Source organism: Ochlerotatus camptorhynchus, unplaced genomic scaffold, assembly GCF_037179485.1.
Source record: "Ochlerotatus camptorhynchus isolate MF236.1 unplaced genomic scaffold, CSIRO-AGI_Acam_v1.1 ptg000099l, whole genome shotgun sequence".
Taxonomy (NCBI): domain Eukaryota; kingdom Metazoa; phylum Arthropoda; class Insecta; order Diptera; family Culicidae; genus Ochlerotatus; species Ochlerotatus camptorhynchus.
In genome coordinates this window covers 2,149,691-2,176,064 of record NW_027040589.1, presented here as the reverse complement: position 1 = coordinate 2,176,064, position 26,374 = coordinate 2,149,691, and the positions used below count along the sequence as shown (strand labels likewise).

Here is a 26,374-nt window from a genome sequence, read left to right as displayed (position 1 = left end):
ATGACCCGGAGCTAACATCAAAGACAGTAGAGCACAGAGGACAACTGATGGACATGGGAATGGCAGCGTGGCGAAAATGAAAACAGGACAACTACTATTGCTTCCAGTCAGTGATCGGGAGCGATAGACTTTAATAATTCTATTACGGTACTCTCTTATTGTGATGTGATTGGTTGAGGGGACTATTGAGTGTTGAATTTGTTTCTTTGGCGACGCGTTTCTAGGTGGAACTTTCGAAAAATACTTACATGGAATGGCATTCGTGGAATCGTGCGGATCCGGATTGTAGTCTTCCTGGGAAAAATAGTCGATGGTGGAGCACTGGAAGTCCGTTTGACCCAAATTGGTACCGCCTGTATGGATGAAGTGTGAAGGTAAAATTTTCAGTTTTCCAGGGCAATGTGAAACTACACAGTGCACAAAGGGCCAGAAATGCAATTTTGACGACCAACCCTATATACCTTAAACGATACATTGCCGAGTGTGTCGAAGAAGTGTCTCGTTATAACTAAAACTATCTATTGGCGTAAACAGATAGCTCGCAACTAATCCGTAACTTTTTACTCTGATATTGTATTGTAGCTATTGTACTGCCGTTCTAGGCATAGCTGTCCCATGTTCTAAAAGTTGCATCTGAGAAAATCGCGAATGTTTTAGTGAAAACTACGGAAATTACCTTCAATGAAATCAGTTATGCCTATTTTTATATAAACAGCATTTAGTGGGACTTTTACGCCGAGAAATTTTCTATGAAGCTGGAAATTCTACGCATTCAGTCCCACTAAGAACTGTTACTTTCCGTGTTGCTTTGATGGTCACGTTGCGTTTGACGTCGTTACTCTTGTGTTTGCATGAGCGTGCTTGCGTCCTCTGTGAAGTTTTGGATGTTCCTGGATAGTTTTCATAGGTTTGCATTGGCGTTGACGAGAGCTTTGTAACTCTTTACTCCTATGGAGAAATCTCATATGTAACTGTCAGTCTATGTGTGAAACATGGCGGACTTTTTCTTATTCTCTCACTCCAACGCAAAACCCCATAAGGAACTGTCAAAATGTGTGTGAAGAAACGTCACTTCGGGACTGGTGTCAAGGCGAATTAACGCGACTGAATTTATAAAGAGACGACATGTCAAAATTGGAACAATCGATTATCTGTCAAAGTCATAGGAAAAGTTATTCTTAGAGTCGGTGTATAATGAGTCACGCCAAGAGAAAAACAGTTGAACTCGCATCACGGTTTTCGAAAGATTCCCATTCTTTTCACTTGGCAACAGAGGACTTCTACAACAACTTCAAATGACTTCTAGCGAGAGAAAAATTACTGCGGCTGTAGTAAATCATTATATCAGTGATTTTGTCAAATTATCTTAACAAAAAATAGTAGAAATTCTCATTACTAATCATTACCGAGCGTATCCCATGACAATTTAACGCTCACTGCGTGTTTATGCTCATTTCTTCGATTATATTTTATATTTTATTGCAATACCTTTCGTGAACCTTTCATAGCATCGTAATGTTTATTTACTTTGCACGATAGGTAGCCGTTTTGACAGTTCAATAGGTAGACTTGGCTTCACTCTTGGCGTGACTCATTATACACCGACTCTAGTTATTCTAATCAAGCAGAAGACCTATCAAATGGATAAGATGTCGCCTCTTTACCCAATTCAGTCTCTTTAGTTTGCACCACTAATGCCGCTGATACACTTGTATGACAAACCATGGTTTGTATAATAAATTATGAGCACATCCATGGTCACACTTGTATTGTTTTTGTATAGTTGTTGTATACTGCCGGTAATCGCAAGTCAGTCCCATCTGTAAAATAGCGAAAATGAGAAAACAGCGCGCAAAGATTTTACATGTTTTCTCGTTTTACGCTTATTTCGGATGGATAACTTTGACAACTAACGAGCTTTCTTATAGAATCCATCTATATTTAATCGAACACATTGAAAAAAAGCAAAAGAAACATTTTGGATGCCCAAAATCTGACTGGGACCGACTTGCGGTTACATTGGGCCGTATGAATAAAAAGAGTTTACTTTACTTTCCCGTGCTTTTCTTACGGGAAAAGTAAAGTAAACGCTTTTATTCATACGACCTATTGCATATAAATCAGAAAAGTAACCGCAAGTCAGTCACATCTCTATAGCGACGCTGTTTCAGTTCAACATGAGCGACGATTTTTGAGCGTGTTCTGACAGCGACTGTATCTTTTGATTATTCGTGGCGTTTGAAAAGTTTGAAAAATGTCGGTGCTCAATTATCTTTCGATGTACGGAACGGATGAAAGCTCGTCTAGTGAATTGTCTGATGAAGAGTTTTATAGTTTTGGTGACGGTAAAGAAAAATTTGTGGATAAATCCAGAGCTTCCGTTGTTGCACTTGCAGCTTCGGCGGAACACAAAGCCAGTAGCATTGAAAATCCATCCGAGCTTCGAGAAGCCATCTTAGATAGCTACCCGAATGAGTTCATTGATTCAGATGGAAGTTTTTTTGATGGAGAGGAATCTTCGACAGGGGCTACGAAAGTTAAAAAGCGAACGAAGAAAGAAATCCAGAAGGAAGATTCTGCTAAGAAGAGGCGCAAGTCTCATGGCATAAAACCAATAGACTGCAAATGCCAAAAAGAATGCGCAAAGAAAATCGGCAAGGATGACAGGATCCAAATTCATGGACGATTCTGGGATTTGGATGCTTCTGAACAAGCTGCATTTCTTAGAGAGACAGTTCAGCTGGCGCCTTTGAAACGACGAGTTAAAAATCAGTTCATTCTGGAGGAACCAAAGAAAAAAAAAGCTACATATTCCATTTAACGGATAGCAATATCGAGCGTGTTGAAGTTTGCCGAAAGTTCTATTTAAACACAATCGGGTACAGCGATAATTGCGGGTAAGAAGTATATTTTTTTAACGTAGACATTTCTGCCGTTCTACGCATAACTGTCCCATGTTCTATACAATCCTTATGCACCGTGGGACTCTAATGCGTATAACGGCACATTTGTATCTATGATATATTTATTTATTTTAGAAATGTCGTGTACCGATGAGTCGATGGTGATGAGGATGGAAACCGAAGATTGTCACAGCGAGGGAAGCACAGCCGGGATACGACTAAGAGAGATTCGGTAGTGGCGCACATCAACTCTTTCAACCCAACCATTTCTCATTACAGACGTGAGCATGCACCCAACAGACTCTATTTACTGTTCGACTTGACTGAAAAAGCAATGTTCGAGCACTACCTCAATACAGAAAACTTTCCAAAAGTTAGCTACCCATTCTATTGTCGTATGTTGAAGGAGATGAACATTTCCTTGGTCAAGTTGGGTCACGAAGAATGTGAGCTATGCACTACTGCTACTCAGCATCAAAAAACATCAGAAAATGTCCCATCAGCCACTCTTGAATCCTCGGCCGAAACTGAGTCTTGTTCGATTTGCGAAAGATATATCCAGCACTTGCGTTCGGCAGCTATGTCGCGAGATGCGTACCGAAAAGATGGCGATGATGTGAAACCCGGTTGCGCCGTGCTTTCTGTTGTTTTACAAAAGGTGAGTAAAATATGATCGACAAATAAGATTATACATTTCAGTATATTAACCACAGTAAATGTGTTTTCTAGGTGATACAACTACCAAGGCTTGATGGATTTAAAAGCATTGTATTTTCACAACGTTTGTTGGCTTACAACGAAACTTTTGCATCGGTGGGAAAATACGCAAAGATTCTTCCTGTGATAACATGTCTATGGGATGAGTCGACTGCAGGACGTCACGCTACCGATATAACTAGCTGTTTCCACCAAGTAATCGAGCGATTCAACAACTATGAGGAAATACTTTTCTGGCTGGACAACTGCAGCGCCCAAAACAAAAATTGGAATATGTTCCAACACATGATACTTCTGCTGAATTCTAATGCTGTTAGTGTTAGAAAAGTTTCCTTCAAGTTTTTCGAAACTGGACATACGTTCATGGCTGCAGATAGCGTACATGCTGCCATCGAAAAAAGCATGCGCAATAGTAAACCAGCTCAAACATTTCCAGATTTTTCAGCATTGGTCGAAAAGGCCAAGAAAAACGTGGAGGTAATGAACATGAAGTTCAGCGACTTTTTCTACACGACCATAAACACCAGCCAGTACGTAATTAATCAGTGCAAACCTCGACCGTATATTGAAAATATAAAATACATTATTTTCAAGAAAGGAAGCTTCGAGCTTTCTTACAGCAATGCTGTCGACGGAAGCAAACCGATGAATCGATGTACCCTATTTTCGAAAAAGCAAATGAAGCAGATTCAGTGAGACGGATTTCTTTTGGAAAACACCTTGAAACGGGAGGCTTCGCCCAAAGGAATAGCTGCAGACAGAAAAGCTGCTTTGCTTAAAGTTATTGCACCACTCATCAACGCCGACAGCAAATCGTACTGGACTGATTTGCCAGAGCAGCATTCTTCTTAACCGGATATATGACAACTAGTCGTAAATGCATAGAAACGCTTCGAAAACTTTCAGCGGAGATGCTTTTCTATATCAATTGTTATCAAACATTATCATTACTTAATAAACAAAGCTAAAAACAAAGTTATGACGTTGTTCTCTTGATTATTTCGTGAAATTCGTTTTTTTTTCCAATGGGACTGACTTGCGGTTACTTTCCACTATGGGACAGCTTGATTTGGTGTTGTTTTCCACTTTTCTAGAACAAACTTACATTTTTGAATAGCATAGCTGAAAATACATGAAAAGTTAAGCTAAATGACGACCCTAACTCAAAATTGATAAAAATGCAGATGGGACTGACTTGCGGTTGCCGGCAGTATGGGCCGGGACCAACGGCTTTACTTCCCTTCCGAAGGAAGACGTGACCAGAGATTTTTATGCCTCAGAAAAATCCCACCGACCTCGGCTGGGATTGAACCCAGACGCATTGGGGTGAGAAAGCAGTCACGCTTACCACTACACCACCGGTGCCGGCCCGTGGCATATCTGATACCAATCATAAGTTTGTTTACATTGCTGCAATCGTCGTTTGCTACGTATATATAGTTCTTAGCATCTTGTTCAACTCCTTAGCAATATGAACGTAGGCCTAAAGAAGATTGTGCTTAATCATTTTGAGTCCGACCATAGACTTATGGCGTCTGACATCCCGAGTAGGAGAAAATAACTTATTAATATCAAATTCAGGCATGATATTAGTATAACTGGCAATGTTCATTATTATTTATATATAGGGGAAAATGTCTCTAATGTTGGACTATGGATCTAAGATTGGGCCCATCGCTAAAAATCTGTTATTTATCAATTTTATCTAGATGAACGCGTTATTGGGACGTTACTAATGGATATTTTTGGTTGCTATTGAAAATTTAGTGGATTGCTGAATTTATGTATGGGCCCAAATTAGGGACACATTTACGCCGACATTACCTGCATTTCCCCTATATATGTAGAGTTATCGTTTATTTCTGTATTATTAAAAGATTATTTACAAATGGTTACAATTCGCATCTCAAATATTTGCCAAATATTTGTCTACTTCGCTGTGCCGCGTCGCGTGGTAAAGTGTTCCGCGATGAGGCGAGAAAACACTTTTAAAATCGATTATTCGAACTTCACCATCAAGCCATCGGTCGAAAAACTTTATGGATTTTGCAAGGGGAGGAGGTGGCTGTCGAATACGAACAATCGTCGCCTACCTCGCATAATTGGTTCCAAACGTAAACAAGCCATAAGAAACCTACAGCGTTTGTTTACCTTTGGAACCAGTTTCATACAAGATGATCAGTAGGCTGATTTGACAGCACGTCCCCCCCCCCGGGGATTTTGTCGGTCGGTTCTCGGTTTGAAAAGGGAAGATATCAAAAGACTACAGTGCCACAGAGGTGGAGCATGTGCGTTTATCAAAGTCAGTGACTTGACGCTTGCACAAAAAGTTGTTGACGAACATGATGGAAAACATGAAGTGGAGTGTGAGGGGAAGAAACACAAGCTTCGGATTACGTTGGAAGACGGTAGTATTATTCTTATTTAGCTTTATTTAGGAGGCTTTCAGCCTTAGGCTGGTTCGCCTCCACGAAGACGGTAGTGTTGAGGTGAAGGTTTACGACCTCCCCGAAGGTGTATCTGAAGAGAAGGTCGTACAATTCCTAAGCGCGTTCGGCGAAGTAATCTCGATTCGCGAGGTATCATGGAGTGAAAACAACGAATGCGAACTAGGCGAGTAAGAGGCATACCGCTCGGTATATGGTCTGTCCGTATGTTAGTGCAGCGGAACATCGACTCGTGGGTCATCATCGACGGAGAGCAAGCGTTCGTGGTGTACAAGGGGCAGCTGCAATCCTGCCGGCACTGCAAAGAGCACGCACGCAACTCCAGAACAAGAAACTACTGTTTCAGAAAAGCTACGCAAACGTGACGAAGCAAACTGGACAGAGTTATAGGTCAACAACCGGCCATCAACCGAAAAAACTAGCTGGTGCGAAACCACCAAGCACGAAACCGTTCGGTCAAAAATCCACCGCTCCACCCGAGATGGGAAATGACAGGTGGGCAGGAACTCACGGTCTCCCAGTGTTGGTGAGTTTATTGATATTGCCGATTCGTCTGACTCGTTGCCATCGGATTTGCGGAATGTGAACCACTTCGTCACTAGCAGGAGGCTGTTGACCAGGAGTACTGGACAACGACCTGCTATCCGATGGTTGTTACGAACCCGATAATGGGTATGATAGAGGCAGTGAGTGGTGGAAAATTTAATTCCGATTGTGTTTCGATCGGATTTGTTGCAGGTACCGGCATCAGCTGCTGCTGCTGCTTCTGCTTCTTCGGCGGCAGACATCTCAATGCCGACGTTTGGTTAATCGGCAACGATAATTTTGGGGCATTGTTTTGCCAGCATTGCTGCTGGCTGTTTCGTCGCATCGGCATAGATTTCTGAACAAGCAACTTTTTGTTTTGCACACAGGACGCACCGATGTGAATAAATTCTCGGCAGTGTCGGCTGGTTTGACGTTGGCCAAAATAGGACAGAAACGTCGATTCTCCACTGATTCTCCATCGATGAAGACCCACGACTCGATGTTGTGTTTTACGATCAGTTTTGCAATCCGAACACCAGTGTAGATCAGCGTTGCCAGATACACCGATTTATCGGTATTTATACCGATTTCCGAACTAGATACCGATATACAGACAAAGTTCCTCAGAATACCGATTTTTGAGGTGTTATACCGATTTATACCGATTTTTTATTAAATAATCAAAATGATTATTGCCTGCCGCGCTCAGAATTTCGGAGAAAATGTTTGTGTGAGACTTGTATTTTTTTGAATATCTCTAATTTTTTGAGTCTTTAAAATTCTAAAAAAAAATCATCTTCAAAAATGTCTTATGGATACTCTTTCGATTAATGTTTCAATTTCCCCGCCGTTTTTGGCTACCTATGAATCGATAAACAGTCGATGGCTCTTTCTGGTAATTTCGGGGAAATAACATTATTTAACTTCCTGGATTTTCTTCCAAGTTTCCCTATTTACGATTCCTCTCGGAAACTTATTTCGGCTTCCCTTGGAAGCTTCTTCAGCCTTCGCTCAAGTGATTCTTCCCGGAACTTCAGGGATGCTTCTAGATTTTGATTGCAGATCCACACTAGCTGCAGGAACTTTTAAAAAGTTCTGAAACTTCAGAAAAGTCCAGATTTTTGAGTAAAATTCGATAAATTAAAGAATGTTTCAATAACTTCTGTTAAAATGCTAAAACCCGGTCCAGCGAACTCCACTGAGCTTAAGGAAACATCATAAATATTTTGGATACTTCACAAGTTCAAAGAACCTCTGGAAAATTTAATGGTTTTCAGGACAGTTCCAATAGTTTCAGGAGAATTGAGAGAACTTTAGGAAGCTCCGAGAACATCAGGACAATCAGATCAGATAAATAAATTTCAAGGAAATCGCTGAAATTTTAAAGGAGTTCCGAGAGACTCAGGCAATTTCCGAAAACTTCAGCAATGTTCCGAGGAGCTCATGCAAATTTAAGAAACGTAAGGGAAGTTACACGTATATAAGCACATTGTGAGAACATTTTATGGGAAGTTCCGTGCTTATTAATGGCAGTGTCGATAACTTTTAAAAAATTACCAAAATCGGGAATAAATGCTGATGTTACAATAAATTCAAGAAAATTTTGAGAGCGCCTAAGAAATTTCGTTATCTTCAATTAAGTCTAGAGACCTTCAAAGTTGATTAGAGGATATTCCGGTAGTCTCATTATTATCAGGGAAGTTCCAAGTATTTCAAAGAGCCTGAGGAAATATGGAATATTCCTATGTACATTTCAGGAATATTCCAAAAACTACAGAGGCATTGCGGGGATGTTTTATGATGACCATTTGGAAAAATGTCTGGATCATTAGAGCATCCCCCAAGAGCTCTTTCTTCCGGAATTATGTCCTTGTTTCTTTCGACTGTTCTGTTAGCGCTCTCCAGATTTTTTTTTCAATCTACCTTAGGAAGTTTCTGTCAGCGTCTCCAAGAAGTTTCTTTCGTCTTCTCCAGGAAGCTCAATTAAACTTCTCCCAGAAATTTCTAGGAGAGTTGTCCAGTTGGTTTTTTTTTTACTTCTATTGGAAGGTTTTTTCCGAGCTTCTTCTGGCTTTCCCTGGAAATGGCTGCTTCTGGAAGTTATTTCCGATTTCCGAAACTTTTCTGCCTTCATTTGAATGTGAAATCCGATTTTTTGTGAAATTTTCTTTAAATTTTCGCCAGAAGTTTCTCAATTTATGTCTTTGAAATTCCACGGACGTTTTTCCGACTTTTCTCAGAACATTCCTCAAATTTCCTCCAGGAGTGCTTCTTTCTTCTTTCTCTGTATGTTGTTTTCAGCTTTCTCCAGAAGCTAATTCAAACAGTTCCGGAGTTTTCTTCATTGTCAAAAAGTTAAAATTTTCGCTTTAAACAACGGCAAAAATATAAAATTAATTAAAATAGTAAATACCGATAAATACCGATTTTTTTTACCTTCGATACCGATAAGCTTTAAAACATTTTGGCAACGCTGGTGTAGATACTCGGAAAGGTAAATTGTTGATCACTTCCGCACATCGGCTCTCGCACTGAGATGACGTCACCGTAGGCAGATAAGAATTTGCTGATCGCATCGTCCGACACGTCCTCAGACAGATCAAACATCTTCACGTCCACTGCTCCGTCCTCCAACGTTATTCGCAGGGGGATCTTCTTCCCTCCTTCCACTACCACTTCGTGTTTTCCATCATGTTCTTCGCTCACTTTTTGTGCCAGCGCCAAGTCGACGACCTTCACGAAGGCACATCCTAGGCTCCGGCTACACTGAATTCTCAATACTTCACCTGGCTTTAAGTCCAGCACAGTTCCAACGAAACTTTGCACTTTCACTTAGTCCGGGTTTTTCGGCATTATCGTTTAATCTATGCGGAATGTGTTCTCGCGGCGCACCATCGCAGAGTCGTAGAACGTAGGAACACGCAACGGCTCGGCGATGAAAAAACGCAACGAAAAAAGGAAAGCAAGCTTGTAATCGACTTCCTGGTTTAGCGATAACGTAGACGCGTCTGCTTGGCTCGGAAGTTGAGCGCTTACTGTCAATATGAACGTAGGCCTAAAGCGAGGGGTGCGACACATCTAAATCTCGATTTTAAATGGTCGAAAAATCTCACACTACCGAATCAATCTACGAAAAATCTTTTTTCATCTCTTTCATCTAAACCCATCTATTCGCATCGCTCTCCACCTTTTTACAGGAAATCTTCAAAATCATAATCAATCGTGTTTCTATCTATTAAGCATCTCACAACAGCAAAGCGGAAATTTTGCTGCATCTTAGATACAGTCGCCCCCCTCGGCCTAAAGAAGATTGTGTTTAATCATTTTGAGTCCGACCATAGACCTATCGTGGCTGACATCCCGAGTAAGAGAAAATAACTTATTAATATCAAGTTTAGGTATGATATTAGCATAACTGGCAATGTTCGGTATTCGTAGAAAATATTTGAGGTGATAATTTTTCGTATTTTACCTCTTATGTCATGCTGATCAATACCAAATGTTGGTATCAGGTTAGTTTTTTTCCTTGTCGGGATACCAATCCAATAACTCTTTTAGGCAAGGAGTAGGTCACTCCGCACACCAGTGTCAGTGTGCCGATTGTGCCGACCATAGAGCAAGCTGCGATTGTTTGCAAAATATCCATCCCGGCAACCTGGTATTACTGACACCTTGAATGTTTTGGTTTAAAATCGGATTGAGGATGACGCGGCAAGTGGCGTGAAAAATAGGTGTTTTGTGTGCATAGGATAATAAAAGTCCTGTGTAATGCCCTCTAAGGCAGACCAGAAACCTAGCCTTTCCTGATGTGAAAAGCAACAGTCTATCAGCGGCCGGAAAGATTTGGAACCGGTGGAGGAGGAGTTTTACACCGCATCAGGAAAAGGGAAGGCGGCTGAAATTTTCAAAACCATTAAACTATAGTTTCTGAAAAAATATCCCGTCTGGCAGGCCATATGCACTTGTGGTCTAAAAAGTGGCATTTTCATTACTACGGGAAACATCAATCATACCATTCCTAAAGCAACATCATAGACCTGTGCTGTTCTGGCCGGACTTGGCGAGCTGCCACTATGGGAAAAAGACAATGGAGTGGTACGATGCGAACAACGTGGTAGTGGTACCCAAAGACCATAACCCTCCCAACAGCCCAGAACTCCGCCCTATCGAACGGTATTGGGCCTTGGTCAAACGGAATCTAAAAAAAACTAATAAATCCATGGAAAACGAGCAGCAGTTTAAATCTAACTGGCGTTCGGCGGCGAATAAGGTCGATGAGACCACTGTGCAAAATTTAATAGAAGGGGTTAAGCGGAAGGCACGGCAGTTCAGTTTTGGCAAACCAAAAGAATAAACGAACATTTTTTCCTTTAAGTATATGAATTGAACTACCAAAAGAAAAATAAGAACATTTTTGTGATATGAATTTTGACTGAAAGAAACGATTTTTTCGACCAATTTTTGCCCGTTCCAGTCTTTACAAGAACTTGAAGATAAATGATGTTTGTTCACATCGACTGATACTGAGTGGTTGCGGTACAAGCACATATCGTCGATAATAGACGATTGTTGTGTATCAGAGAACGCTAGGGTGGGAATCGGATTCGAAACTCAAATGTCATTAGCCAAATACATCCATAGACCATATAGGACCACCGTTGTATAATTGGCAATGCACCCGTGTACTCAATGGGAATTGTGGGTTCGAATCCCACCGGTGCACTTAGATTTTTTCGCAAATTTTCCCACACACACGTCTCTTATCGACGATATGTGCTTACCTCTCAGTATGTTCAAACTTTCTTATAAACAATTAAATTGACTGCAAAGTCGCTAAAACCGTAAATTAAAACTTAAAGATAAAGTTATCATAAAACGATCGGTTTAATTCCAAAAACATGCATTTTTATCACTAGCTTGATCGCCACAAAGTGTTCAACAGGTTATTTTTCAGACTGTTTTTGGTATTTCCGTTAGGGATATTACCGCATACGAAACACTTGTCTTTAATCTCGCGTTATAAAATATATTCCCCGTGCACACTTCAATGCTCATCCCATCTCCGTTGAAAATTTGTTATGGATAACACGTTTAACCAAACGCTAGATCGCAGCGGTGGGAAATCGTTCACAAGCTCAAGTAACATTGCAAGTTTTATTTAGGTTTTAAAGCACTCTAGAAGTCTAAACCATGGTCTACAGAACCCTCATAAAACCCAAATTGATACTTGGGAAGTAACCAATAAGCCCGCTAATTTGGATTGATTCTGCTATATAAAGCTAACATACGACTAATACATGGCTTTGGCACATTATTAGTCGGATTATTATTAAGGTTCAATTTACTTTGATGCTTTTTGGAAAATTTCAAAAGCAGTTTTTTTCCAACGCATTATTACAGATTGCAAAAAACTCGCACTATTCGATTCCTTTTGATATTTTACACAACATGACGCGAGCTTTTAACAATATAAAATAATGCGTCGAAAAAAACTGCTTTTGAATTTTTAAAAATGCATCAAAGTAAATTGAACCTTAAGCAGTCTTGCTGGTTACTTGGGATTACCCCCACTATCTTTCCATCAGCATAATCGAAAATTTAATTTCAGAGTTGTGCTTTCACAAAATTAGAAATTTTGCTCCATGTGATCCTGAGTTCAATATTTAATCATAATCTGCTACTTCAAGCAATCAAAAATTCGTCCATCCAAGCAGGATCATAATTCTAAATATTCATTGGACAGCTTAATGTCTGAATTTATCTTAAGCACACAATGAGGAACTAGACCTACAAGTATTCAGAAATATATCTCTTAACTTTTTGCCATTCTTGCATTTACACAAAGACGCTCTAACTCATTTTCAGAGCTTTAATTTTGGTTGGACCGAACTAAACACAGCGCCACCCATAAACGCGCTAATCCACTTGGTGCATGCATTTTGATACAACCAACAATATATAGCCATAGAGGTAACTCCAAGACTAGAAGGTCCCGAAGAAACGTGCTCAAGTTTTTGGCTCAGCTCTGGTACTCTCTTCGGTTTCAAGCTAATCGATGCACCCCTCGAAACGTAGGAAAATCCACGAACCCCTCATTTTATCTGTCAAACTTTCATAGCGAATCAAAATAACATAGTGTAGTACTAGAATTTCGACTAGAATTAGATACGTTAATCGCTTGGTACTTACTTGATACTTGATGGGCTACGAATCGCCAGGTTGATTCAACGCCGAACGAAGTACTCTTCTCCATTGGACTCGGTCCTGAGCCAATCGCTTCCAGTCGCCATGAACGTTTAGCGACCTGATGTCCTCCTCAACTGCAAATAGCCAACGTGTCCGAGGTCTACCCCGGAGTCGACGACCTCTACCGGGTTCTCTGCTGAATATAATATTTGCTTGTCGTTCTTCCGGCATCCGCACTACATGCCCAGCCCACCGTAGTCTGCCGTGTTTTATAAGCTTCACTATATCCGTACCGTTATACACTTGGTACAACTCGTGATTCATGCGACGCCGCCAGATGCCATTCTCCTGTTTACCGCCGAGTATTGTTCGCAGCACCTTACGCTCGAAGACACCAAATGCTCTCCGGTCAGACTCTTTTAACGTCCACGATTCGTGGCCGTAGAGGGCTACCGGAAGTATCAGCGTCTTATACAGAGCGAATTTCGTTTTCGTTTGCAGGCTACGGGACTTCAGCTGGCTACGTAATCCGTAAAAGGCCCTGTTTGCAGCTGCAATACGTCTCTTCACCTCGCGGGTAACATCATTATCGCATGTCACTAGTGTTCCAAGATACACAAATTCTTCCACTACCTCAAATTGTTCACCATCTAACAACACTACACTTCCAACACCACTATTGCTCCCACGCTGTCTACCGGCTACCATGTACTTCGTTTTGGTAGAACTTATCGTGAGCCCAATCCTCGCCGTCTCCCTCTTAAAAGGCACAAACGCCTCTTCCACTGCTCTACGGTCAATTCCGATGATATCGATGTCGTCCGCAAAGGCAAGGAGCATGTACGATCGTGTGATGATGGTACCGTTCCTCTGCACACCAGCTCTCCTAATCGCTCCTTCAAGAGCAATGTTGAACAGTAAGTTTGAAAGTGCATCACCCTGCTTCAATCCATCTAAGGTCACGAACGAGGTCGAAATCTCATCTGCAACCCTTACACTTGATTTCGATCCATCTAGCGTTGCGCGAATCAGTCTAATTAGTTTCGCCGGAAAACCATGTTCTAGCATAATCTGCCAAAGCTCATTTCTCTTCACTGAATCGTATGCTGCTTTGAAATCAATAAACAGATGGTGAGTCTGCAAGTTGTACTCCCGGAATTTATCAAGGATTTGACGCAGGGTAAACATTTGATCCGTCGTTGATCGGCCCTCACGAAAACCAGCCTGGTATTCACCGACGAAGGACTCCTCAAGCGGTCTCAATCTGTTAAACAGAACGCGTGACAGTATTTTGTACGCCGAATTCAGAAGAGTTATTCCTCGATAATTGGCGCACTCGAGTCTGTGCCCTTTTTTGAATAATGGGCAAATGAGGCCATCCAACCAGCTAGCAGGCAGTTCTTCGTCCTCCCATATCTTCGTTAGAATACGGTGGATTGCTTGATGCAGCTGCTCACTTCCGTGTTTGAAAAGTTCGGCCGGGAGCTCGTCCTTCCCAGCAGCCTTATTGTTTTTCAGCTCACATATTGCCTTTTTAACCTCGTCTAGCGTTGGAGGCTCCACAGCTTGATCGTCGTCTGCGATGTTTACTCTGTTCCTCGATACTCCCTCACTCTCTCCATTCAACAATGTCTCAAAATGTTCTTTCCACCTGGCAGCCACCATTGTTTTATCTGTCAGCAAATTCCCCTCAAGGTCATTGCACATGGCGGGAGATGGCGCTGTTTTACTCCGCACACCATTGACAGTCGCGTAGAACCTTCGCATATCGTTCTGTTCCATACTTTCTTGCGCCTCAGCAATCACGCGTTCTTCGTATTGCCTTTTCTTTCTGCGGTGGGTTCGTTTCTCAGCTGCCCTTGCTACCTTGTACCGCTCTCTGTTCAGCCGGGTACCAGACACTAACATCCGGCTTCTGGCAACGTTCTTCTCATCCGTCAACCTCTGGCACTCCTCATCAAACCAGCCATTACGTGGTCGTCTTTGAGCTGTACCTATCACTTCTTGTGCTGTTGTGTTCACCGCTCCGTGGATTGTGTTCCACAGATTGTTGAGGTCCTCGTTCACGTTGATTTCACTAATCCGCTCATCAAGCTTCTGGCGGTACTCTGCAGCAACACCTTCTACTGACAAGCGATGGATATTGAAACGCATCGATCTCCGGTTCGTTGAATTCGTAACGGTCGATAGACGCGCCCGAATTTTGCAGACAACAAGATAATGATCTGAGTCAATGTTAGGCCCCCTAAAAGTCCTTACATCAATGACATCTGAGAAGTGCCGGCCATCCACCAACATGTGATCGATCTGGGTGCAAGTTTCGCCATTTGGGTGTCTCCAGGTGTGCTTTCGGATATTCTTGCGTGCAAAGTAGGTGCTACTGATGGCCATACCTCTAGCAGCGGCGAAGTTTATCAGTTTCAGGCCGTTATCATTGGTTACTGTATGTAGGCTCTCTGTACCAATGATTGGACGAAAGAAATCTTCCCTCCCGACCTGCGCATTTGCATCTCCGATTACAATCTTCACGTCGTGTTTTGGGCACTCATCATAAGTTTTATCGAGACTGTCATAAAATGCGTCCTTCACGTCATCGGATTTATCGTTGGTTGGCGCATAGATGTTGATCAGGCTGTAGTTGAAGAATTTGCCTCGAATCCTTAATACACAGATGCGGTCGCTTACCGGTCTCCACCGCATAACACGCTTCATCTGCTTCCCGATCACTATGAACCCTACTCCATGTTCTGCCCTATCGCCACCGCTGTGATAGATATGATACTTGAAGGAAGTGTTGGCGATGGGATCCACCGCCCGGAATTCACGTTCTCCGGATCTAGGCCACCGTACTTCCTGAATAGCAGCTACGCTCAGATTCACTTTTTGCAGTTCACGAGCCAAAAGGCCCGCTCGTCCAGGTTCATTTAAGGTTCTGACATTCCAAGTACCGAGTTTCCATTCATTGTCCTTATTTCGTTGCCGGGTCGGTTGCCGAAAATTCCGTTCGTTGTTTTCTCTTTCTTCGTTTTTCTGAGTAATGTTGGGGGTTTCAGTATGCTACCTTACCGGGGTCGCGATACCTACATCATGTTGGTGGGGCTGCCACCTTAGGTGTAGCTGACGTGATACAGCATTTCTTATTCAGCCGCTCGCTCCGAGACAGACGCTGTTTGAGCCGCACCTCCATGGTGAACAGACGCTCGAGGGTCGCACCTCCTCACTTTGCTATCACCACGATCCGGATCCATGTTTTTATCGTGGTGACATTGCCCAGGCTACGCTACCAGCATCTTTTGCTGGCGGTCTTTGTCATCGGCTGACCCGTGGAAGCGTGAGGTAGGAACTTGTGAGGACCAGAGCTGTTGGGACAACACTCCTTCCAGTTTGTCGACTCACCATTTGTAGCCCATCGCTTGGTACCAATAATTAATTTCAAATCGTTAATTTCCACCGGTTGATAAAACTCTACTCAAAGATGTAAATGGATTTTTACCATCCCTCTGGATCCCACCTCAACTCAGGGACGGCCCAAAATCATCAAAATTCAGTTAGCCAAGAAAGAATCTCACGAACTCTAGAGTGTAAATTGATAGGATTTTGACAGTTCTTACAGTAGTGTATCTGTAATTTTTATACAATACATATGAAGCTGGAGAAGACTATGTTCTTTGTTTAAGCAATTAAAATAATCAATTTGAGTACCCACAAGCTCACAATTCTGTTAAAGATTTTATTAATTTACCAACACCCTAAAACCACACCGAGTAATTAAATTGTAAGAGGTCAATATGAAGCTGGTCAGTGATCGGAGAATAGAGCATCTCGCGCTACTGATCTCGCTAAGTAATACTTTTCAGAGAGGATTAAGCAATATTACCCTGAATTTTGGAAAAATTTCCTGAGATTTCCTGATTTTCAAGGTTTTTCCAGTTAGTCGACACCCTGCAAATACCTAGCTCATAATATGTAGAATAAACATCAAACTACTTTATTCTCCGATCACTGACCAGCTTCATTTTGACCTCTTTCTAAGGACTCATTTGGAAACTTTTGTCAGAGTTAAGGAAAGTTCTTAAACGGGCCGACTCTAATAGGATATCTTGACGAAAAAGAATGTCCACGTGGACATCACAGAAGGGAGGAGTCGAGTTTATGTCCAGCTTGTCCACGGAGGGGTAAAAAGTTATGCATTTTCTGCCAACGCGGTATATGGACGGCCCCAAAACAGAATTGAGTATACTCTATGAACAATTAAGGCAAAAGGTGAGTAAGAATGTCTAAAGTCGAAATGTTTAAAAATTCTACACTAAGCTAGTGTGCATGTTGGCCTTTCTGGGGCTAAACTACGTAGAAGGTTTTTGAGCAATGTAACCCCCTCCCCCTGATTTGAATTTGAAGGTTTACTTCTTACTGAGAAAGACTCATACGCGCGAGAACAACTCGTGACCTCCTACAACGTTCAACCTTCTCATGTGTGACAAGAATTAACAAAAAAAAACTCCTCTTGAAGGCAATAAAGAGCATGAGATAATCACCTGCACAAATGTTCTACATCAGCAAAAAAGGAAAACAAAAAAAAAAGTGCAAAGATCTTACTTACGCATTTCAATTAAAACGAACATTACGTTCACTATTTTAACTGGCTCCTCTTAAGTAGCCTAACAAAACCGCACTCCCGCGCCAAGTGTGCTGAGATTTCGTAAGTCAGTTCATTTGCGCGCCTCCTGCAGGAATAACAACAATCGGACACTGTACTGCCATAGCAACAAGAAGATGAAAATAGTAAACTACGCCAGTGTTGAAAATCTTTACGAACGGTTTCCGGATCTTCGGAAGCAAGATGTTAACGAATTGGAACAGTGGGTGCAATCGAAGGCTCATTTGCCACCGGTAACGGGTAAGCAGCTAGGGCTTCATCGCATGTGTGGCGGAAATCAAATGTGTTCGATAATTTTACAGAACTCGAGCTTATTCAGTTCATCCAGTCTAACTATTACGATTTGGAAGCTGCAAAGCGAACGGTTGAAGCGTTCTTCACTTTTCGTACGAGTTGTAAGGATTTTTTCCATGAAAGGGATATAATGGCAGTTCCTGTACAGCGATCGATGGATGTGTTGTAAGTAATGTCGTATAGTTGTATTATTATTATTATTATTTAATCCCAATAATTCAGATCTTTGGTGGTGCTCCCGGGAGAAACGCCAGCAGGATACCGTGTACTTCTGGCTAAAATCGTCGATTCCGATGCAGCCAAGTTCAACCTGTCAACGCTTTTGAAATTGTAAGTTCATTTCGCTTCCGTACTGTCCCATCATAGCCGTTGCATATCTAATTTCCGCTAGGGCCTTCATGTGCGTCGATGTTGCACTTTGGGAAGAAGGATGCGCCGAAGGATTTCAGCTGGTCATCGACATGGACGGTCTCCATTTGGGGCATTTGCCCAAGTTAGGTATTTTCACGCTGAGAAACTTTCTGAACTACATTCAGGAAGCATTGCCGATCCGGCTCAAGGGAGTGCACTTGATTAATGTTGTTCCGTTCATCGATAAGATCGTGGCTATGATTAAACCTTTCATGAAGAAGGAGATATTGGAAATATTTCAACTGCATCAAAAGGAAGAAACAGTTTATCCCTTTGTGCCCCGGAAGATGCTGCCCAGCGAATATGGCGGAGAAGAGCCGTCTAGATTGGTTCTGACAAGTTTGTAGTCCTATAGTGAGGCGTATTCTGCGCCGCGAGTGAGGTGAGGCGACTCGCTGTCACTAGTGAGATGACTCTCCATGGGCGTGGAGGCAAACCAGCCCAAGGCTGAAAGCCTCCTTAATAAAGCTAAATAATAATAATACTCTCCATGGGCCTTATTACGGGTGTCACTACACGGTGATAAGCAAGTGATACTCAGAATAAGAGCCGTGATTACCGTACAAATCAAATGGGAATCACTTCACCGTGACGACAAGTGACAACTTTTCACCGTGAAGTGACATCCGTAATAAGCCCCCATATGTTTGCAGTTCCACGCAAAACAACGACTCGGAATAACTCGACTTTCCCCGATTTGCATAAAACTTTGCAGAATTGTTTATTCGGCCATTTTGGATCTTGTAAAATATTCAAAACGCAGTTGAACAAAAAAGGTTAAATTTTAAGCAATGCTTCATACAAATCGAACAATGATTCTAAAATTAATTATTTTTTTTTTGCTTTTTTACCTGGAACTGCTCTATTGTCACCTTACCTTACTCGCGGCGCAGAATAGGCCTCAATATAAATGGAAAATATGTGCGTCGGTGATTATTGCTTGTTTTTTTTCAGAGCAACTTTTTGACAAGACTATGGAGCTAAGGGACTTTTTACTAGAAAAGGAACGGTTGCAGAAAGTGGACGAAAGTAAACGTATAAAAACACGGTCGTTATCGAATATGTTTGGATTGTTCTGATATGTTTAACAGGGTGTTTGCTCATTTTTATGTTTTCAATAAACCGAACAACAATTGATAAAGATCAGGTTTTTTTTTTGACATACGATTACGTCTTTCGGCAACATGTTGGAGGTGCAATTTAAAAAACCTAAAATCAACCGCGTTACGAAAAGTGGTCAGGTTTTGACCACTTATCACTCTGTCAATAGCGGATGGATTTGAATTCAAAACAAGCCAATCGATAGGAAATTTTTCTACAAATCTGTCAAACTTAACCATTTATCAATTTTCAATAGGTCACTATTGAAAATTACACAAATTTCCAACTGTTGCAATGGTGATCAAAATTATTACCGATTGCCTGCGTCCATTAACCTAAGAAGGAGAAAGAAGCTGCACCGCTACTGATTGTATTCAGTAACTCTTCGTGAGTCGCTGTGGGCCATCTATGCCAAGTGCGTCACCCTCGTTCCAAACAACATACAGCTCGCTAGCCTCATCTGTGTTGAACACCATAATAGCTCAACATTACTCAACCATCACGACAAAACGCTCTTTTTCAGGACCACCATAAATTTTTTAAAGAGTATTTTCTGGACATTTGTCAAGGTCATTAGTCGGATGTGAGTTCCCGTAAGATCAAATCTAACATACCATGTATTTTTAAGGCAACATTGGGGGTGCAATTTCAAAAAACAATGTCGCTAGCGGCATCAAAGTGGTCTGCTTTTGATCCAGAGATTATGGATTTTAATTCTTAATACGCCAATCGATAGGAAATTTTTCTACGAATGTGTTATAATTAAGACTTTATCAATTTTCAAAAGGCCACTATTGAATTGCCTGCAAAAAGTGCTTTCCCTAACATAAATTTCAAAATCGAATTCCATCCGGTCTCGCCGAACGGTGTTTATTCAATCACCGCGTGTGGTGAGTGGTGATGTCCGGTCGTCATCATCAGCAGCAGCAGCAGTGCTTTCGGCGCGTGGCGTTGTACATTTTTCTCCAGTACACAACGAAAGGCTCCCCGCAAGCAGCTAGCTATCAAGGCTGCCCTCAAGAGCCCTCGATTCACCGAAGAAGCCGCAACGCTACTGATCGGATTCAGTAGCTCGTCGTGAGCCGTTGTGAGACATCTACCCCAAGCGTCAGTTCGCCAGCGTCATCCGTGTTGAACACCCCAATAGCTCAGCATTACTCAACCATCACGACAAAACGATTCTTCAAACCCCTCATCATCCCTCTCCAAAAGGGGAGTTTGGTTTAGAGAGATGAAAAAACCGATTTGTACCTTCCTTAAAAGTTGTCCTAGCTCGATATTCTACTATCTATATGCAATTTTCACACTGCCGTACTCTAACGGAACTATCAACTATATACTTTCATCTACTCCATCTATCGTATAAAAATTACCACTACAGTCTGTTATTTGAAATTAGCATCTTCAACTATGTAAATCGTTGACTTCACGCAGAAGTAATATTAAACATATAGTCAAAGTGACGTGATTGGTCAAGGCGAAGATGGATCGAGTGATGTGCGTTGTTCGAGTATCGTGGACACTCTCAAGTCCCTTTGAATCTCGAAGGGGGTTACGGCAAGGTGAGGGACTTTCGTGCTTGTTATTCAACATCGCGTTAGAAGGTGTGATCAGAAAAGCATGGATAGACAAGAGTAGCACGATTTTCAGGAACTCCATCCAGCTTCTTGGCTTCGCCGATGACATCAACATCATGACACGGAACTTTGCGACGATGGCGGAAACGTACATCAGACTGAAGGCTGAAGCTAGACGGATTGGACTTGCCATCAACGCATCAAAGACAAAATACATGAAAGGAAGAGGTTCTAGGGAAGACAATGTTAGCCTCCCACCCCGAGTTCAGATTGACGGTGACGAAATCGAGGTTGTCGATGAGTTCGTGTATTTGGACTCACTGGTGACCGCCAAAAATGATAGCAGCAGAGAAATTCAAAGACGCATTATGGCAGGGGATCGTGCCTCCTTTGGACTCCGGAGAACGTTCCTGTCGAATAAAATTCGCCACGAAATTGATTATCTTAAAAACGCTGATTAGAACAGTGGTCCTCTAGAGCCACGAGACCGTGACTATGCTCGTGGGCTGGTCATGTCGTAAGAATGTCGCACGAAAACCCAGTGAAAATGGTTATCGAAAGCTCCCCAACATGAACAAGAAGAAGAGGTGCGCAGCAGGCAAGATGGATCGACCAAGTAGAAGGCGACCTGCGGACCCTTCGCAGAATACGAGGCTGGCGAAGTCTGGCCATGGATCGAATAGAGTGGAGACGACTTCTTCGAACAGCAGGGGACAACACCCAAGTAACAATTTTGGTTTTATAAGGGTTCTGTAGACCATGATTTAAACTTGTAGCATACTTTAAAACCTTCATAAAACTTGCGATGTTACTTGGGCAAGGCCTTAGCCGATTTCAAGCAAGCAAACCATAAAATTGATCCAAGAACGAAAAAACCGTGGAACTGTGATATTAGAATGAATTTGGGGTCTTAACATAAACATGGACCCGGATGACCATGGGACAGTCCTCCGGAAGATTCGTAAAAGTAGTCCATACATGATACTGTTTCTAGAGCTCCGTAGTTTTGTCGAAAACACTTCGAACTGTGATATATGAAAGAATTTAGGGTCGAGACATCAACATGAACCTGGATGGCCATTGGACCGTCCTCCAGATGATCCTGATCATCCATAAATTTGTCATACTGTGAAACTGATCCTAGAGCTCTGCAGTTCTTTTTTAAACACTGTGATATAAGAAACCACTGGATCACTTTTACGGATTTTCCGTATCTTCCGGAGGACGGCCATCGAGGTCCATGTTTTTGTCACGACCACAAATTCTGCCTTATATCACAGTTCCTAATGTTTTTGGAAAAAGCTGCGGATCAGTTTCATTGATTGACCTCTTTTATGGATGTTATGGACCTACCAGAGGATGGCCCCATGGTCATTTGGGTCCATGTTTATGTCATGACCCCAAATTCTTTCTTATATCGCAGTTCCACATGCTTTCGAAAAAAACCGTAGATCAGTTTCGAGGATTGACCATTTTTTATAGATGTTCTAGATCTTGCGGAGGACGGTTCCATGGCCTTCTAGGTACATGTTTATGTCATGACCGCAAATTAATTTATATATGACAGTTCTAAATGTTTTCGAAAAAACCGTGGAGCTCTATGATCAGTTCCATACATTGACCACTTTTACGGATTTTTTGGATCTTCCGGAGGACGGTCCGATGCCCATCTGGGTCCATGTTTATGTCACGATCCCAAATTCATTCTAAAATCACAGTGCCTAACGTTTTCAAGAAGACCACGGAGCTCTAGGATCAGTTTCGTAAATTTTCCACTTTCACGGATGTTCCGGATCTTCACGACTATCAAGGTCCATGTTTATGTCACGACCGCAAATTCATTCTACCATCTCAGTTCTTATGTGTTTTTTTTTAAACTACGGAGCTCTAGGATCAGTTTCATGGATTGACCACTTTTACGGATGTTCCGGATCTTCCGGAGGGCGGTCCTATGGACATCCGGGTTCATGTTTATGTCACAACCCCAAATTCTTTCTATCATCACAGTTCCTAATGTTTATAAAAACGCTGAGCTCTTGGATCAGTTTCATGGATTGTCCACTTTTACGGATGTTTCGGATCTTCCTTAGCTCAGTCGGTAAAGGCACAGCTACAAAGCAAGACCATGCTGGAGGTGGCTGGGTTCAATTTCCGGTCCGGTCTATGAATTTTTCGGGTTGGAAAAGTTCCCGACTTCCCTGGGTATAGAGTATGATTGTACTTGCCACACAATTATGCTAATGCAAAAATGGTACAGGCATCGAAAGCTCTCAATTAATAACTGTGGAAGTGCATCTAGAACACTAAGTTGAGAGCACGGTAATATGCCAAATGCGAGGAAGAAGTAGAAGGAGGACGGTCCCATGGCTATCCAGGTACATGTTTATGTCACGACTTCAAATATTTTTCTATACCACAGTTCCTAATGTTTAAAAAAAAACCGCAGAGCTCTAGGATCAGGTTCATGGATTGACCACTTTTACGGATGTTTCGGATTTTTCGAGGACCGTTCCGTTGTCTCCAGAATCCATATATAGGAACCAAGACTGTATTCTGGCTAATTGTGAACATTTGTGCCCATTAATCTAAATTACAGATCTTGCGCCACTTGCAAAACCCTACAAACACACCTTTAAAAAAAAACGTGTAACAACTCTTTTCGGTTTTTAAAAAAAGTGAACGACTCTATTTTAACAATCAAAATCATCTACAAACCCAAGGAATTCTAAAGGTACCAAAAGTTTTGAAATTAATTAAGAAATGGCTAAGTTGTGTCATTGCAAACTTGCCGTTACACGTTTTTCGGAGGCTTCGTAGTCGGCGTAAAGTTTTTTACCCACCGTCAGTGATGCAAAATATCATGACACTCACGTGACACCCATCTTCGCATCAACCGACTATCGCTTACAAATCGTTTTGTCACGCAGTGAGAGTTAGAGCCATGGCAAACAACAATCACCAGTAATGGTCGCTGCTCACAAGCAAATCGTTACACTCGCTGCTGACAATGAAAAGCACAACGAAAACAGTGAAGACTTCTGCAGTACGATCATGAGAAAAAGCGAAACGACAGAAGAAAATGAAAACAATGCCTTCGCATTCCAAGTTCGTCTCGGCAGGCGCGAGTGTGTGAGTTACAAACAAAGCAGGCAACATTAAACGGAAGCTGTTGGGCTCACTCTTCTAATAAACAAATACCATAAACGAACTGTATCCCGAATGGGTAAACTATCCCACAAATGGTTTGGATGATACCCCGAACACGTCGTTAAGCTCTCTTTTATGGTTATTTTTATTAGGGTCACCAACACACTCACATAAGCAAGCAAAGCAGCAACTGCTTCAAAACGAGCACAGATGAATGTCGTGATTGTCAGGAATGACCAGATCGGTGATGGATCACAACCGAAGACGACATTCACCAGTTGCTTTTTACTTCTTTCGTCAACTTGATGGATGGTCATGGAGAGAGCTTCGACGAGCACATTGATAGGAATGTACAAAGTGTTACTACCATCAGCTGTTTGATGATGGTGATTGTGATAGGTCGCAACTCTGCCCACCGTATTCGGAGCAAGGGGGAGGTGGCTGTCATATACGAACAATCGTCGCCTACCTCGCATGCCTCGCATAACTGGTTCCAAACGTAAACAAGCCATAAGAAACCTACAGCGATTGTTTACATTTGGAGCCAGTTTTATACAAGAATGATCAGTAGGCTGATTTGACAGCACGTCCCCTCCAGATTCGGAGTGTTAACATGCGAAATTGACGAAGATTTGACAGGCGTGATTTTTTACTGAAGCGTTCAGTAATAATTACTGAACTTCTGTATTTTTTACATTTTTCGTCAGTATTTATGAATTGTTCACTGGAAATCGGTTAAACTTTTACTGAACAGTTTAGATTAAATGACATTTCATGGTTTACAATCTACATCGGTAAAATAGATGCAAATTTTCAGTAATATTCTCATAGGAATTACCGAAAACTTGTAGTTATTTGACAGACAAGAGAAAATTAAAGCAATTTTACAGATCACTCAGTAGAAATTAAATTTTACATATCAAAACCGTAAGAAAATTTACCGAACATCAAAACTAGAATTTGGTGTGCAGTGGTAATACTCTACGAGATTGACGATTTGAAACCAAATGTGTACACGCAGAGAAATGGTTTTTAAGTTCAAATGGATATATTTTTGACTCAGGGCCTAATATATTTTAGACATTGTTTCAAATATATTATTCGGTTAATTCAAAGAAAAATATTTTTGAATCAAGAAACCGGTTGTAGAGTCAATAATCTGTTTGTTGATTCTAAAAACCATTTTATTGATTCAAAAACATGTTTTGTTGAAATAGTGATACAATATATTTGAATCAATAACAAAATACATTAGGCCCTGAAACAAAAATCCATTTTTCTGCGTGTATATGTTTTTATTTAAAACCTGCTAAAAACCTCCAACATCCAACCTATTTAAAGTTTTAGCCAAAAAGTACAGTATCGAACCCGCACAAGCAGATGACAAACCACCTTCAACCTCAATCGATGGAGCTGAAGGCGGCATAAAACATTGCGCCACTTCCGTCTGCAGTAATTTCCTCTCCGATTATCGGTTTTCTTTATTGAATTTGCCCGCACTTTTGCGATTGGGAGGCTGGCTGGCACTGACTGGTGGTGAATCTTGAGAGTAGAGAAAGTCTCCAACGTTCGGCTGTTGGTGTGATTCTTTTTGCCTCTTCAGTTTTTTCCCCATTTGGCTTGATGCACAAATTACGTAACGCATGGAGGGGGGAGGGTCGGTAATGTGTTACTATTTTTTAATATCTGGGGGAGGTAGGGTGTTGGGGGTAATGGGAAATGATATGTAACAGATTGACCAAAGTTAAACAAATCAAATGCGAAAAGAGAAACTGTAAAATTTTGGAGTTCTTTTGAAAAATCGATTACAGGTGCAAATTAAATTAAAGATTATACAGTAGAACTCCGTTAGTTAGAACAGCTAAAAGCAGCACTGGTGCGTAACGCCATTAAGCACGTCTGTCAGGGTGCCAGTTAAACAAAATCTAAATGAGCGTCCTTTAATTGCGATTTTAGCTATTCAAACATGGACCCATTCAAAAAGGACTCCAGAAATAAATCCACGTATTAATGTTTTCACAAGTATTGCATAAAGCATTTTACGAGACGTTTCTGATTCAACTCATAAATTAATGTTGACAGGAGGCAGTTAACCTACGGCTGTGAGAAGCAACATCAATATCATCAAATTCTGTCAGGCCAACTGGCTCCTGTCATTTCGTAAAATAGTCTAAATAAATTGAAATGAAACGACTCTTGGAAAAGGGGTTGACTGAGTTGGCGTTACTTATTGATACATTAGGGAGGGTCCCAAATCCGGATTTTTTTTGCGTTACGTAATTTATGTATAGCGCTCGCGCCTTCCCAACAACAGTCCTTATCATCAGCCAGTCGTTTTTTTTTTAAACATATTATGGCTGTCGATTGAAGTGTGTACCCTTTAACTAGCCGGACACCGACAACTTA

General features: G+C 41.6%; 3 protein-coding genes across 3 annotated transcripts in view; 1 reads left to right on the top strand and 2 right to left on the bottom strand.

The window, feature by feature from the left end:
• The window catches only part of LOC135698958 (serine proteinase stubble), a 667,696-nt gene that overhangs the window by 336,732 nt on the left and 304,590 nt on the right, over positions 1–26,374 (bottom strand). The window lies entirely within an intron of this gene.
• The window catches only part of stg1 (stargazin-like protein), a 47,124-nt gene that overhangs the window by 11,899 nt on the left and 8,851 nt on the right, over positions 1–26,374 (bottom strand). Inside the window, exon 3 of the mRNA XM_065219115.1 lies at positions 249–353. Coding sequence (XP_065075187.1) covers positions 249–353 — 105 coding nt within the window. The remainder of the gene's footprint in view (positions 1–248; positions 354–26,374) is intronic.
• Positions 17,555–26,373, top strand: LOC135698976 (alpha-tocopherol transfer protein-like). The gene is made up of 6 exons (XM_065219147.1): positions 17,555–17,678; positions 17,741–17,897; positions 17,955–18,062; positions 18,124–18,482; positions 19,098–19,235; positions 26,357–26,373. Exons 1-5 carry the CDS (start codon positions 17,555–17,557, stop codon positions 19,220–19,222), a joined length of 873 nt encoding a protein of 290 aa, XP_065075219.1. The 3' UTR covers positions 19,223–19,235; positions 26,357–26,373.